At 43.8% G+C, this 17260-nt stretch overlaps 1 protein-coding gene across 1 annotated transcript in view; it reads left to right on the top strand.

Annotated features, from left to right (window-relative positions):
• The first annotated feature begins 674 nt into the window (after positions 1–674).
• Positions 675–17260, top strand: part of LOC147726083 (uncharacterized) — a 45070-nt gene continuing 28484 nt past the window's right edge. Inside the window, exons 1-2 of the mRNA XM_086960199.1 lie at positions 675–793; positions 5838–5961. Coding sequence (XP_086816325.1) covers positions 5877–5961 — 85 coding nt within the window. The 5' untranslated portion in view covers positions 675–793; positions 5838–5876. The remainder of the gene's footprint in view (positions 794–5837; positions 5962–17260) is intronic.

Here is a 17260-nt window from a genome sequence, read left to right as displayed (position 1 = left end):
TTCCTAATCTCTTGCATTTTAGGCAATTAATATAAATGTTGAGAGGACTTTATTTTATAATACCGATTTATAAAGTAAATGTGTTGCTATTTTTTCTTTTGTTAAGCATCTTGTTATTTGTTATGTGGACCTCTGCTGGAGTTCCTCATCATAATAAAATGTTTGTTCCTTGTATGAAATGCAATACATATTAATGGTGTTAGACAAGTCAGAGTATGTTTTAGAGCTGTAATTTCACAATTCATAATCATGCTTAATCATATTCTAACTTTCAATGTCACTTCCGGTCTTCCAAATGTTTATGCTTGTCCTGGGCACCCGAACCTTTACTGCATGAGCCCGGGTACCTGCATCAGCAACATTGAGTGCTTCGTTTAGAAAGTGCAATATGATTTAATGCAATGTGTGAGACCCATTTGGATTTGTTCATATTTGAATCGCCTCCTACTCCCACAGTTAGGTCTGAGTTGCACATGACAGGCCTAAACTTATTAAAACAAACAATTCTACTCACAAATATTTGCCGAGATACCTCACTGTCTGCTGGCGTGTTGCAGGTGATCGATGGCTTTGGTTCTGTGGGAACAGTTTTCCCTGCCAGACCTTCCCCCTAATCTGCATTGCAGGTCCTATATCTACAGAGAGCTCTAGTGCTCCAGCATCACTCACTGAGTGTGAGAGATCCCTCTTGAGCTGACAGAAGATAGCAGCAGGCAGAGGTGAGACCTGACACCATCACTCACTGAGTGTGGGGAATCCCTCTTCAGCTCAAGGAAGAGAGTAGCAGGCAGAGGTGAGTAATCCAACAGAAGGCGAGCAGAAAGGATGTAGAAAGGTTTATTCCCTTTGCAACTTTGTGAGGTTTCTCAGCAGTAAATCTCTGCTAAATGTTTGTTTGTATTAGAAATATACAGGAACAGGAGAAATGTATTTGCAACACATAATCTGAAAGAAACGTACATTGCAAAAACGTCTTTGATGTAGAAAACAACTCCTGCAAGAACTGTTTAAGGAACATGTAGACATATATGCCTACACAAGGAAATCCTCCATCATTAGTGGTCCCATTAGCTTACCATCATAACCTCCCCTGATATTTCCATCATGGGTCACTAGGAGATCTGACTGGTCTTCCTCAGGAGGGTTCCACCTTCAGCCCATTCATCTCTTAGTGAGCTGCTCAGATTCTGGCCTCCAATACACCTATCTACATGGACCATGGAACCCTCTCCAACTTCATCGTCCCACAGCCCCACAAAGGGCTACAGGATACTTCCCTCCATGATTGTCAATATGAGTTGATTGGTACTGTGGCGCCTGCACACTATTGTCTTCTAGGCACCCTGCCACTCTGAACGGAGACACTCTGCCCATATCTCGAGTACCGCTCTTCTGAGAAAGGCCTTGCACTGTACCGGTGTCTACATGGCATTCACATGTTACTGTCTAAATGTCATTCACATGTTAGTGTCTGCATGGTATGGTAAGGGTCAGGGGTCCATTGCACGGCAGTTTCACTATGGCGCATTAGTGCTGCCCTCTTCTGACATGTCAGTACACTCCTCCATTGAACAGTGGTTCCACTAAGGCACATTATCATTGCCCTCTTCTAACATGTCACCGCACTCCTCCATTGCACTGCGGTTCCACTAAGGAGCATTAGTGTTGCCCTCTTCTAACATGTCATCGCCCTCCTCCATTGCACTGCAGTTCCACTGAGGTGCATTAGTAATACCTTGTTCTAATATGTCAGTGCACTCCTGCTATGCACTGTGGTTCCCTTGAGGCACATTAGCACTGCCCTCTTTTAACATGTCAGTGCACTCCTGCAATGCAATGCACTTCCACTAAGGTGCTTTAGTACTGCCCTCATCTGACATGTCAATGCACTCTTCTATTGAATTGTGGTTCCACTAAGGCACAGTAATACTGCCCACTTCTAACATGTCAGTGCACTCCTCTATTGCAATGAGGTTCCCATGAAGCACATTAGTACTGCCCTCTTAAAATATGTCAGTGCACTCCTGTAATGCAATGCAGTGCCACTAAGGTGCATTAGTACAGCACTCTAATGACATGTCAGTGCACTCCTCCATTGCACTGCGGATTCACTAAGGCACATTAGTACTGCCCTATTTTAACATGTCAGTGCACTCCTGAATTGCACTGCAGTTCCACTGAGGTGCATTAGTAATACATTGTTCTAATATGTCAGTGAACTGCTTCATTGCACTGCGGTTCCCTTGAGGCACATTAGTACTGCCCACTTCTAACATGTCAGTGCACTCCTCCATTACACTGCGGTTCTGCTAAGGCGCATTAGTACTACCCTGTTCTATATATCAGTGCACGCCTCCATTGCAATGAGGTTCCACTAAGGTGCATTAGTACTGCACTCTGCTGACATGTCAGTGCACTCCTCCATTACACTGCGGTTCTACTAAGGCGCATTAGTACTACCCTGTTCTATATATCAGTGCACGCCTCCATTGCAATGAGGTTCCACTAAGGTGCATTAGTACTGCACTCTGCTGACATGTCAGTGCAATTCTCCACTGCACTGCAGTTTCACTAAGGCTCATTAGTACTGCTCTCTTCTAACATGTCAGTGCACTCCTGTATTGCACTGTGGTTCTACTAAGGCTCATTAGTACTACCCTGTTCTATATATCAGTGCACGCCTCCATTGCAATGAGGTTCCACTAAGGTGTATTAGTACGACCCTGTTCTAATATGTCAGTGCACTCCTGCAATGCACCGCGGTTCCACCAAGGTGCATTAGTACTGCACTCTGCTGAAATGTCAGTGCATTTCTCCATTGCACTGTGGTTTCACTAATGCCCATTAGTAATGCTCTCTTCCAACATGTCAGTGCATTCCTGCATTGCACCGCGGTTCCACTAAGGCACATTAATACTACCCTGTTCTAATATGCCACTGAACTCCTGCAGTGCACTGCTGTTCCAGTAAGGTGCATTAGTACTGCCCACTTCTAACATGTCAGTGCACTCCTTGCAATGCACTGCGGTTCCCTTGAAGCACATTAGTACTGCCTTCTTCTAACATGTCAGTGCACTCCTCAATTTCACTGTGGTTCCACTAAGGTGCATTAGTACTGCCATCTTCTAACATGTCAATGCACTCCTTGCAATGCACTGAGGTTCCCTTGAAGCACATTAGTACTGTCCTCTTCTAACATGTCAGTGCACTCCTGCAATGCACTGAAGTTCCACTGAGGCACATTAGTACTGCCCTTTTCTAATATGTCAGTGCACTCCTGCAATGCAATGCAGTGCCACTAAGGTGCATTAGTACAGCACTCTGCTGACATGTCAGTGCACTCCTCCATAGCACTGCGGTTCTACTAAGGCGAATTAGTACTACCCTCTTCTATATAACAGTGCACGCCTCCATTGCAATAAGGTTCCACTAAGGTGCATTAGTACAACCCTGTTCTAATATGTTAGTGCACTCCTGCAATGCACCGCGGTTCCACTAAGGTGCACTCTGCTGACATGTCAGTGCATTTCTCCATTGCACTGTGGTTTCACTAAGGCCCATTAGTACTGCTCTCTTCCAACATGTCAGTGCATTCCTGCATTGCACCGCGGTTCCACTAAGGCACATTAGTACTACCCTGTTCTAGTATGACACTGAACTCCTGCAGTGCACTGCTGTTCCAGTAAGGTGCATTAGTACTGCCCACTTCTAACATGTCAGTGCACTCCTCAATTTCACTGTGGTTCCACTAAGGTGCATTAGTACTGCCCACTTCTAATATGTCAGTGCACTCCTCAATTGCATGTCTGATCTGTTGAGAAATAAATTCTGGGATGGGTCTCTTGTGGGTCTTGCAATGCTACTGAGATCAGCCTATGCTGACCTGCAGCATATGATATCATTCTGGTGAAAGCTGGCACCGCCCTATCACAAAGTGCCATTTTAGAGTAGACCTACGCTGCAGGTGGTGTGAAAACTGCTGGCATTACCCTGTTTTAATACAAATGCATTGTCAGCATCTGGCTACACACATCTGTACATGTCTGGTGGCAGCACTAGTGAGTTCTACACTATCAGAGAAACAGCATATCACTCATTATCACGTCTCAGATGAGGTGGCCACAGTTACTTTCTGCTTCACAATGGTAAAGCAAGGATCAATAGCAATGAGTGTACTGCAGGCAGGCCAGATGTGTAAAAAGCTTATTTTGTAAAATTATTTTTATAGCGGATGTTTGCTGTTCTAAGTATTATAAAGAATAAATACTATCATTACCCACTTTTTGGTACTCAATTCATTAGTCTTAGCATATTGAAAGGATGAGCTAGTCTAGCCAAAAATACATCTTGTGACACTTATGCAACACAGATATCAGCAGCGAGCACCAAATCTGTGCTTCATAGCATTAGTGCAACAAAGCTCCTCCTTAAACTTAATATACGACATGCTCTAATGCAATAAAGCACCCTTTTATACTAGTGTATCATTGTTATTACACACCTGTCCTGACAAATTGGTTGAAATGTGATGGGGCAGAAGAAGTCTTTTCTTGGGTGATGCTTATCTTTATCTGTCCAAAGAAATAATGTCACAGCTGAAGTACTCACTAACAATGCAAACACTATGTGTTCATCATCACATACTAATGATAATTCTAGTAACATTATCTGCAGTTCACTTGTTTGCATTGTAAGCCAAATCTGACTATCCTTCATGAAGAGGTGGCCTGATGGTGCTATGTACCGGTCCTAATAAACTATTAATTCGCTACCAGTATTGACGCGACCACTAAAGAAATGTAATAATACACCTATAAACTGAAAGGATGGTTCTTAAAATTACGAATAGTAGTCAGTCAGAATAAGACTGGATTGAGGTCAGTTGCAAATTGCAACTCACTATTATTGGAGACCATCACAGGGATAGTGGCCTGTTGAGTTTATTCATTACATTTTAAAAAATGAACCTGTTATTTTTTAAAGCTACCCAAATGGAACTTTGTTTTGTTGAAGAGTTAAAGTGGTCACGACCAGTCTTCAGAAAACATATGTTTACACTCACAATGTCAAGGGGTGCCAGGGGGCACTTTCCCCTTTGTGGCTGCATTACCACCTCCTTTGAGGTGATGGTAAAATATCAATGTTTTTCCACCAGCTTGTAGTAGAAAAATATTGATACAAAAGATGCAATGGCAGTATTTGGTTGAGACGCCTACAATCATGTTATGTTATGTTATTTTTGTAAAGCGCTCAAATAATTATGGGCGTCTAGGTACTAGCATTAAAGCCACTGCAAGATCTTGCTAAGCTGACAAGAGGCATTTTGCAACCAGAGAGATTGCCTTGTCTGGTCTACTCAAACTATAGTAGTTATTTATCAGACAGACAGCTGGTTCAAGTGGGTTTTGTTTGTTAAAATAGTGGGTCATTTGCTTTGAGCCATCTATTCATTATTTAGGATCTGGACCCGGTGACAGTTTTTCACAGGCGCCTTTCTCTGTGACAGTAAATTGCAGAACCACAAAACATGGCCACAGCTCACACTGCTATGTGGGCTACGCATTTTATCAAAACTCTAGTGTCAACGTGCAAACTAATGTAGACAGCATTGAACACCCTGTCCTGTTAAAAAGGTTTACACTGCATCTCTATAACTCTTCACACTCACATAAGGTCCAGTGTAGACCTAGGCAGTGGAGGTAAGTGGTTATTGTAAACCAAGCTTAGTTTAGACATACTGCTGTTGTTTATTGTTGTAGCTTCTGATATTCAGGGTTTTAAGTTGTCTTTATTTACTACATAAATGATAAAACATATTTCTCTGCCATCCTATGCAGGAAGAAAACCTAGATAGCAGATCGGCCAGATCCGGCACCATGGGAACCCGAATCCTAATTTACTCTTTGGTCATCGTGCTGTCAATCCTGGAAATGTCCCTTTCTGGCCCAGTTGCCATTTACAGTAAGTTATCACACATGGGAGCCAGGCGTTACCTCATGATATTCTGTGATTTCATGCAGTGACAATGATGATCATGACTCTATTGGGCATCTTCTCTTCCCACATTAAAAGGGCAGAGGCCACCTCAAACTATACTATAAACAAGGCCTCATAAGCTGGGTGGTCGAGTAATTCTTTTGAAGTATCCTAGATTTTGTCAAATAAATGCAACACTCCATATATGCTACAGCTCTCAGGATGTCTCCTTACTATAGGGCAATCAATCGTGTAATGGCTTTGTTTCTTTAAACACAAACCCCCACAGCAATAGCAGTGACCGACACTTCTTTTGGACAAGGGAGGGTGTTTTATTTCAGGAGAATATATTGCAGAGCAGGCTAACACAATAACATATTACTTTACTGTCTGCACCCTGTGCACTTCCTAAGATGGACATCAGCCTTGAAACTTGAATGTATATACATTTTCTATTTACATCCCCTTTGTGGCAGGCAGAGCACAAGGACCAGGGCAACATGGATTACTTCAAACTAAGATAAACATTGTTAAGTATCATCTCAATGTTCACCGGAAGGACACAATTTAGTCACAGCCAAGTGAACATCATGGGCATCAGAGGTGTGGCTAGAAGGTCAGGACCACCAGCAAGTTGGTCCCACCACTAACTAAAAGATGACTCCCTGTGCCAGCTGCCAGTATTATGGTTTACATGCCATGTGGCACCTCTCTGTAGCATTCCCTTTCAAGAAGACACTCAGAAGAAGAATTACGTTGTAGCTTTAATCCATGAAGAAAAGCACATCCAAGTACTTCAGTGACAGATGGTAGAATAACCAGTGGTACATCACATAATTCTAACAGTGCTCTGTAGAACACAGAACACCAGCAATCAAAAGGATACACAAGAAATGCAAGCATGCAAGAACGAGACATTTAAAGGGAAACACAGGATACTACATATCCTCCATTTTTCTAAAATAACAAATACCTACTATCCTCTTTTTTCTAAAACAATAAAAACAATAAATAATAAAACTAGTATACATACATATAAATAACAAATTCCTAAATTATGTACCATAAAAACACATCGCAACTTTTTTTTAAATATCCCCACAGTACAGATGAATGTATCATTCAATAAGCCCATAACAATTTCGTCATTCACTCTTCCACGAAAATGTGATATTATTTTATCAGCTTGAACAATTTATGGAACATTGCAAACTCTATAAAATCTGAGGCTCACACATCTTAGACTCACTTTTGTGTCTTCACCCACACAAGTAACTAAAAAAAAAAACTAGTTCAAGAGAAAAAGAATTTCACTATCTATGACAATGCACCGTATTGAACAGTAGCTTTTAACACTCTTGTCAGTACATATCACCATATTGCATTGAAACTCTTCAGATGTAGAAGGTGAAGGAGAATCGATATCTAGAGAGAGAGTACCCACTGTCACCAGGGAACAGGGTACACTGACAATCAGTCAAAAGGGAATCCCTGGGTGCACATACGTGTATGGCCTTATTATATCTTCATACCTATCTATCTAAACTCTTGGTCATCAGGTTTGGAAAACTACCCAAAGAATTTTAATTTCCACGCTAAAATAGGAACGTTCACAGTCTTTTTAATAAAAACATAAGACAATTTATACACAATGACAAATTAAAATTTCAAAGAGCGATCTTTGAAAGAATATAATAAAAACAGTTAATCATAACAATTAATCATAACAATTCATTACATTTCGTTACATATACACAGAAATTTAACTCAAATATGAGACATCATAATCATGTAAGGCAAAAAGTCAGAAGATTGCGTTTCTGCCTCGTCCTCTCGCCTCGTCCTAGCTATATATACCTACTGGCCAGTAGGAATTATATATATATATATACACAAATATATATATACAAATATATTTTACTTAATTTAAAAAACATTGAATTTATATTTGTATATATATATATATATATATATATATATATGAACGAGAATTCGTCACAGCCAAGACAGCCGCCTCGGCCCAACACTCCAGCGCTGACGAAAGAACTTAAAGTGCTTAAACCTTCGTGTTTATTTCAGCAAGCCTGCCGCCGCCATAACGCGTTTCGCCTTTACAGCTTGATCACATGGCCAGTTGCTTACAGCCAATGCCATACATTTAAAGTGCAAGTGCGCGCGTAAATCATTACAAAAAATTCAGCAACATAGAAAAAATACTACATTTCCAAGTGCTATCAAATGTATGCCAATATTATATACATACTTTGATTGAAGTACAAGTGGCTTAATATATAAAATATAAATATATATTTACACTTTAAAAAACCACTAAAGTTGTTTTGAATAACTGTATAAATACAAGTTAATTATATCGTGAACCTGAACCCACAACATTTATGCCATAGATTCATACAGATTAGTTGTTCACAAGAAATACTCACTCCCCAAATGTACAAGGCACTTGGCAAAAGAGATAAAGCCCCAGTGGGCACAGAATATTGTAAGATAGCGTCACAATGTTACACATTACATTCAGACATTGGCAAAATCAAGTGTTAAGTGAATGAATTTTCCTAAAGTGCTTGTGCTAGTGCTCAACCAATATTTAAAAAAGAAATCAAAACTTATCCAATAAGAAACACATGTTGTGTTAAACTCATGGTTATACTCCATGGACTAATCCTCCTACTATTTGAAAAAAGCTCTTAACACAGAAAGTGTGGAGGCATCAGATGTTCAAATATAGCAACAACAGTGTTGTAATTTTAAAAGACCAAGTACCCAATTGGCAAATTTCTCCAAAACACAGTAAATAAATGGACTACCCTAAAACACTTGAAGCGCGGAGAATTCGCAATGAGTAATTACTCCCATCACTTCATAGACAAGTATAAAGATCTTCCGTCGCATTCAGACCCTGTGGCTGCTTACTGTCTAGTTCCAGGATGTACCGGGTTTCAAGAAGGCGTAATTTCGCCTCTCGATCACCCCCTCTCTTCATGGGCCAAACTGCATCTATAACAAAGTAAGACAGATGCATAGGGTTGGAGCTATGTTGCTGTTCAAAGTGCCTAGCAACCGGGTAGGCCTGATCTTTGTTGGAAATAGCTCTAATGTGCTGAAGTACACGTTTGTGGACCGGCAAGCGGGTGCTACCCACGTACCTGAGACCACACGTGCACTCCAGCACATAAACCGCGTAATCTGTCTTACAAGTAAGGCGTTTAGTAATTCTCCTCGGGGTGCTGGAGAACGGGACAACATAGGTGGATTTAGTAGTCCCATGTTTGCATGCCTTACACAGTATGCATTTTTTGAATCCCCCTCCCAAAGCCTTCCATGTCGATGACATCTGGGGTTCTAAGGCATTCTGGACCAAAGCATTAGCCATAGATTTGGACTTTCTGAAGGTCAAGAGTGGCTTTCTCGATACCTTGTTACCAATTACCGGATCCCCCAATATGAGGTTCCAGTTATCGCAAAATATCTTTCTTAGAGCTGAATGCTGTCTGCTATATGTCACAATCATGCGAGGACTGCTGACCCCTTCCCCCGCAGTAGTTTCTGCCTCTCTGTTCCTTGGGATAAGGGCGGATTCCCGGGATATCTGATGAGTCCTCTTCTGTGCGGACTCAACCAAAGATCTAGAGTATCCCCTTGCTAGGAATCTGTTTTTGCAAGCTTCTTGAGCTATAGTGCATTCCTCCTCGCTACTACAGATGCGTCTGATACGCAACATTTCCCCGTAGGGAATACTGCGTATCAAATGGCCAGGATGGTGGCTGGCTGCGTGCAAGATGGTGTTGCCAGCAGTCGGCTTTCTGTATAGCCTAGTTTGCATGCGATTTTCACTGACATATATTTCCATATCCAGAAAACAGACTTTTTTCGCATCAATACAAGATGTAAAATGCAGATTCAAATTATTTACATTCAGCCTTGCCACAAATTTACTTGCTGATTCCTCCGTCCCTTTCCATACAAAGAAAAGGTCATTTGAGATGTCATCAGTGATGTCATCAGTGATGTCACTAACCATGTCATGAATGATGTAATATGTGACATCATCAGCAGTGGATTGCGGGTGCGCGATATATAGTTAGCGCTTATAACTATATATGGAATTTCAATGGTTTTATGCGAGTAAAATAAGGTTTTGTAAATGCAAATCCCTAACTATATATGGCCTAAAACCAATGGTTTTTTCATTGAATTTTCAAGGTTTTGTAAATGCAAATTCCTAACTATATATCCACTATAACCTATGGTTTTTTCTGTGAATTTCATTGGTTTTTTAATAGCAAATATGAAAAGCTTTAAAATGTCAAGTACGTGATAGATAAAAACATTTTCGTATTTATGCACGCTGATGTGCTTTGAACGCTGCCCCCCCCTCCCCTCTTTTCTCTTAGTAGTACTCTCTCTTTGCAGATAGTGAACGGTAGTTAACGCAGGCCTTTGCCCCCGTTGTAATCCGTCGTGCCTGCTTGTCTCTCCATTTGATTAATTGTTATCCAAGCATTTACTGTTTTAGAATTGGTTCTCTTTGGATCATTCTCTATTTACAAACAAGCACAAAGTCGCAATACTCTGTTTAGTCTTTGCAGATAGTGAAAAATCGTGTAAAAAAATAAAAGTAATCGAGCAAAATCAGTAGGCCACTAATTGGATCTCTTTTTGACCTCGCTAAAATAGAAATATTAGGAACAACCCTTCATGAGAAATACGAAAATAGTGAGATGAACTGAGCTCCACACCATGAGGGCTGCAAGACAGCTCGACTCCGTCACCCACCCCGCACAAAATAACGATAAACCCTATGCAAATATTAAAAATATAGACAACACACCAGCAAAGAAACAGGGTAAAACATTTTATTAAATAACTATTTAGATAACTATTTTATACTTTTTATTGCCCGATCCGGCTAGCTCAATCGATCGAGCATGAAACTCATGCACTCTGATAGCAAGCGTTGCTACTGATGCTATGCAGACCAAAACTGGTTTTCAGTTTGTACATTTTTCTAGATTTTTCAATCCAAGGTTGGTTCACTTTGTAGAACGATGGCTTCAGATTTTCAACATACGGTGTGGTGGCGCGGACTGGGAGGGGGCGCTTCGCTCCTGCCCCCTCCCCAAGTAAGATTTTCATACGTGAAAGTACGTTAATGGTTTTGGTCCCTGAGTTGCTTCAATGTCACTGCCATTCTCAAATGGCATAAGTTCTGGATGTTGGGTGCCATAGTTAAGAGTTCTGAGCAGTGCTTGTAACACTGTCTGAAGCTTATTTCCACCTACTGCAGCTTCACTATTCTCAAAGTTAGTGAGTGTCGTTTGTGGACCTGACTGCATTAGAAAACAATGTGATATGTTACCTTCCTAAACAGCTTGACGGAGGCCCCTGAGGGGCGGTGTGATGGCCATGGACTCGGAGAAGACGCTTGGCTCCGACACCCTCCCCAATTCTTATAGCACTGGTGTAGCCTGAGATCGCCCCCGACATAGGCGGCCGGCTCCCGGGGTCCGGCGGAACTTTTTGCCTTTTGATGACTCTTCAATTCTGGACCTTGTCCCACAATCCGTTTGACCTGAAGACACGCTGTAGTGGGGCGCCCCTTTACCGTTTCAGTTGCCATTCCGCCCGCTTTTGCTACACTGTGCCTCTTCCGCCATTCAGCTGTTTACCGCCCGCTCTTGCGACTACAGCGTCTCGCTCATCATGTAGTTGAGTTGCTCCCGCTCTTGCGGTGCAGCGATAGGCGGCTGCCACAGGACTCTCAAAATGGCGGCCGGCTCTTCGGTTTTGGGCCTGGTCCACTAAAATGGCCCTGGGACACCTTTGAACTCGGACGCTTCCCTGATAGGGCCTGGGTCCCATTCTCGAAAGCGTCCCCTCAGCCGTGAAGATTCTACAAAAGTCTTGGGGGCCTCCGACTCCCGCAGGCTTCTGGTGGGGAGCGGCTGCCATGATTGCTCGTGGAATGGCCACGACGGAGCTACGAGATGGTAGTGCTCTCATGCTGACCCCAGCTTTAGTCTGAAACATCCAGAAACACTGTAGACTACCAATTCGATCAGTTCCGGTAGCGCCCCAACATGACCCGGAAGAGAAGAACTTGCCCTCCCCTCTTTGACTGATGGTTCTTGTTGCCTGTCCCCTCTGTTGTCATTTAACAGAACTTTTTGGACTGCTGAAAGGGGTTGTGTTCCGAACGCTGGTTGGTGGAGACATTTTGACTATATTCTTGACCTACGTTGTCGCGTAATGCGTAATATGACACGCCGCGTTAGCGCACCCGGAAGTGATCCGAGGCGCGGCGCACAGCGCGTAACGTAAGCATAACAGGTCATGTGACTTGTTAATAAAACTTTTCATTGGTTCATTTTACTTTTGTTATTTTAATGATGAAAAGCTTGGTCATATGACCTAAAAATTACGCTTTTTATTGTTTTCGAACATTATTTTTTTTTAAACATATGTTATAATATTCCAGGCTAATGTACTTTCCCGGAAAATTTACAACTGTCCTGCAAGTAAAATATATCCTTCCATGACGGAGCCGTTGAGTAAAAGAGATTCGGCCTGCTGTCTTAGTCGCCGATACGCCTGATTATCAGATTCTTATCTTATATGTTGCAGAAATGAAAAACACAACTGCCCTTGACCATTTATCTTTACTGCGTTCCTACATATTATACCTTTTATCCGTCATGTAATTGGACTGCTTTATTTCACTTGCCTTTTACTGATTCGAAAACAGTGACTAAAAGTAAAAACTTTACCAATGTAAATACTACTACCATGTTTTGTTTTAAAAACCTTTATTGTGAAAATGTCAGTATACAAATACGGGCCTATAACCACGTGGGCCGGCCACGGAGCAAACTGAAATCGTATATGATATGGAGACATTTACACTGTAGAGGAACGTAACGAGCGGGCCATTACGTTGCAAGAACAAAGGTGTCTAACAGTTGCGGAATCGGTGGACGTACATTTTGTAATTAAAATACGACAGGGCCACTTACAATAACATTTTCTAGATATACATTTGCGGGCAAGGAGTTACGAGTCCCATTTATACCGGCGCCATTTTGGGCGAGGCCGGGCAGGTCCAAGATATAGTCAAAATGTCTCCACCAACCATCGGCCAGACCAGAACCCCTTTCGGCCCTTTATGCTACAAGATGGTGTCTTCCATTCAGAAAATATTGTTGGCAGCATTTTGAAAGGAAACAGAAACAGCCGTTCTCCTAGTGAGTTTCACATTGTTACATTTAGGAAGAGTAGTATGTGGAAAATCTGAAGCCATTTTTCTACAAACTCTCAATCAGACTTGGATGGAAAAAAAAATCCTGAAGAATGTACAAACTGAAAACCAATTTTTGTCTGTATAGCATCAACAGCAACGCTTGAGTCAGCTTTGTGTCAAGCCGCCATTTTCATTCAATCAATAGCGTCCCCCTGCACACATTCAGGGACCTGGTCGTGTCTTCAGATGAAACGGATTGTAGGAAAAGAAGCAGAAAGGAAAAGGAAAAAAGTTCCGCCGGACCTCGGGAGCCGGCCGCCTATGTCATGTGCGACCTTTGGCCACACCAGGGCAATAGTGAAGCTGCAGCAGGTGCAAATAAGCTTCAGACAGTCTTACAAGCACTGCTCCGAACTCTCAACTGAGGCACTCAACATCCAGGACTTGCCATTCAGATCTTGGCGCCATGTGCTGGTTCCGACCTATTCACACATCGGTCCACTACTGACATCACCTCATAAGCCAACGGGGCACCCCACGCCGACTTTCGGCGCAGCATTGTAGGATGGCCACACCAGTGCGGCAACTTGCTGGACACAACCTCGGTGCCATCCGGATCTCGGCGCGTTCGACTCACTGTACCGCAAGAGTGACCGCAACTCAGCTGGACACGCCGTCTTTCGGCGCAGCATTGTAGGATGGCCACACCAGTGCGGCAATTTGCTGGACACCACCTCGGTGCCATCCGGATCTCGGCGCGTTCGAGTCACTGTACCGCAAGAGTGACCGCAACTCAGCTGGACACGCCGTCTTTCGGCGCAGCATTGTAGGATGGCCACACCAGTGCGGCAATTTGCTGGACACCACCTCGGTGCCATCCGGATCTCGGCGCGTTCGAGTCACTGTACCGCAAGAGTGACCGCAACTCAGCTGGACACGCCGTCTTTCGGCGCAGCATTGTAGGATAGCCACACCAGTGCAGCAACTTGCTGGACACTAACTCGGTGCCATCCGGATCTCGGCGCGTTGTGCTGCCTTCGGCCTATTCGCACATCGGTCCGCTACTGACGCCGCCTCACGTGCCAACGGATTTTCTACGCTTTTTGTAGCCCTATGCCGCATAACAGGTCATGTGACTTGTTTATAAAACTTTTCATTGGATCATTTTACTTTTGGTTTCCAAAAGATGGAAGGCTTGGTCATATGACCTAAAAATAACACTTTTCATTGGTTTAGAACATTTTTTTTTCCCAAACGATGAAAGCCCCACCTTGTTTCTGGATCATTCAGACTGAAGCTGGCATCAGCATGAGAGCACCACCATCTCGTGGCTCCGTCGTGGTCATTCCGCGAGCAATCATGGCAGCCGCTCCCCACCGGAAGCCTGCGGGAGTCGGGGGCCCCCAAGACTTTTGTAGAATCTTCACGGCTGAGGGGACGCTTTTCGAGAATGGAGCCCAAGCCCTAGCAGGCAAGCGTCCGAGTTACAAGGTGTCCCAGGGCCATTTCAGTGGACCAGGCCCAAAACCGAAGAGCCGTCCGCCATTTTAAGAGTCATGTGGCAGGCGCCTATCGCTGCACTGCAAGAGTGGGAGCAACTCAACAACATGGTGAGCGAGACGCTGTAGCCGCAAGAGCGGGCGCAACTCAGCTGGATGGCCGCCACCTGGGGAGGCCCGTTCACGCCGCCTCCCCCACGCCCCCCACCCCCCTCCCCCCCCCCAGGCCGCCGCACGCAAATTTTCGGAGCAGCATTGTAGGATACCAAAACCAGTGCGGCAGTTTACTGGACATCACCTGGGTGTCATCCACATCTCAGCGCGTTCTGCTGCCTTGGGACTATTCGCACAACAGACCGCTACTGACGAGGCCTCCCCCCGCCCCACCCGGGACGCCCCACGCCAATTTTCGGAGCAGCATTGTAGGATCCCAAAACCAGTGCGGCACCCAGGCGACATCACCTGGGTGCCGTCCAGAACTCTGCACGTTGTGCTGCCTTGGGACTATTCGCACAAAAGACAGCTTCTGACCATTGTTGCTTTTTTGGGTGAAAAATGTTTAAATGTTTTTACAGTTTTTGTTCCGTTCATTATAGTTAAATGTTAATAAAGTTTTAAAATCTAACTTTGTTGGAGTGCTATATATGTTTAAAAAATCGGGTGAATGGGGCCTTGAATCGGGTTATGTGTGGGCTTTGCAAGTGTACTGCTACAAGATCGGACATTTCAAACTCAAATGCACGTTCTTTTTCTTACCTTTCCGAAGCATGGAGCGCAATAGCAGGCAGAGAAAGGGTGATGCACGTGTTGAACACTGCCTGGCCTGGCAAGTTGCTGGCAGTGCCCCCCCCACCCGCTCCTGAAAGAGGGCACACACACACCGCCGCCCCGAGTACTTCACAAATCTTTAAAAGACCATGCGCTTGTTCATGAGGCTTAAATGGTTTATAACCCCTGCATCGACCCTCTGACGTTTCCTGGAAGAATTAGCACGTAACACAATACCAAGCCCTGTCAGCTGAAACCCCCGAGAAATCATGGGGCATATTATCAAGGGGGTTTATTTCCGCTTTTTGGGCTTTAAAAGCCAAAAAAAAAAGAGATAAAATTATCTCCCTATTACCAAGCTGTCGCTAACACCAGTTAGTGACAGCTAAAAGGAGATAGCGACCATCTTGGGCCCCGCTTTGCATATCAGTGATATTTATCACTAATGACATGCAAAGTGGGCGTGCCAAGATTTTAGCGACTGGAAACAGTCCCTAACCATCGCTATCTCCTATTACCAACTTTTGGAGATATTCGCGCTAAGCGCGAATATCTCCAAAACCTAACACCTGCCCTAAGCAGTTTTAGCCATGTTATCCAATGGGAAGTGGATAACATGGCTAAGAGCATTTGCTGGATAATGCATGAATATCGCTGACTTTTCAACGATATTCATGCATTGCGGCCGTTTTTTATCGCATTTGCGATAAACCTTGCTAATAGCAAGGTTTATGTGCGATAAAATTCGCCGATGTGCAGCGATAATTTTTGTCTCTAAACAAGTTAGAGACAAAAATTATCGCTAGTTGTTGGTAATATGCCCCCGGGTTTTTCCTTGCAGAAATCGGGAAGCGAAAGACTAGCACTGAAATCAGTAGTCTCACGCCTGAATCGGGAGGGTTGGCATGTCTGGATACTCTACAGCTGGGGCCATAAACTACATCCGCAGGGCTAGGTGATAGCCTAGGTCTGGCCTGGACAATCGGACACAGAGGAAGAGGAGTGTCAGAGGGTGCGGTAGTGAATAGGGTGAAAGGGAGGTGTCGGGCGGGCACAGGGTGTGATTCTCAGAGAAGAGCAGCGCAGATGGGGGGAAGTATATGGCCCATGCATGAGAGAAAGAGCGGGGGTGACCAGTGCGTGGGGGAGATGCTTGCGAGGGTGGGGAGCCATGCTGAGGATCGGCGGCGTGCAGAGAGTGGCCCTGGTCAAGGCATCTAAAATGGCTGCCGTGCACAACAAAATTGTGGCATTGGACAAAAACGCAAGATGGCGCAGACAATGTTTATCAATAAGGATTCATTTATAACAAAATATTTACTCGCAGTGACAAAATGGTGGTCAACACTTCCTGATTTCCATCGAATCGAACGTTAACAAACGTCACGCAGCAAAAAAAAAAAAAAAAAGCTCACGCACAGAGCAGTTTTTAGCCATGTTATCCAATGGAAGGTGGATAACATGGCTAAGAGCATTTGCTGGATAATGCATGAATATCGCTGACTTTTCAGCGATATTCATGCATTGTGGCCGATGTGCGGCGATAATTTTTGTCTCTAAACAATTAAAACGAAGCACAAAATGGCGAATTCCCGTTTCGCTAGCAGTTTGCGGCCCAGTTTGCGGCCCGTGAAGCGCTTCTACCGTGAAAAATCATTTTTTTTTTATTTTCCCCACGGGACCCTTTAATAACCCCAACAACATTCCTAGGGGGTCAAGGGGGGTATACCTTGCCCCCTTTCAATAAATTCCCCCTTCGTTT

This window comes from Lissotriton vulgaris, chromosome 3_1 (assembly GCF_964263255.1).
Source record: "Lissotriton vulgaris chromosome 3_1, aLisVul1.2, whole genome shotgun sequence".
NCBI lineage: Eukaryota > Metazoa > Chordata > Amphibia > Caudata > Salamandridae > Lissotriton > Lissotriton vulgaris.
Note: the sequence above shows the minus strand (reverse complement) of the source record. Positions and strands in the feature narration are given on the sequence as shown.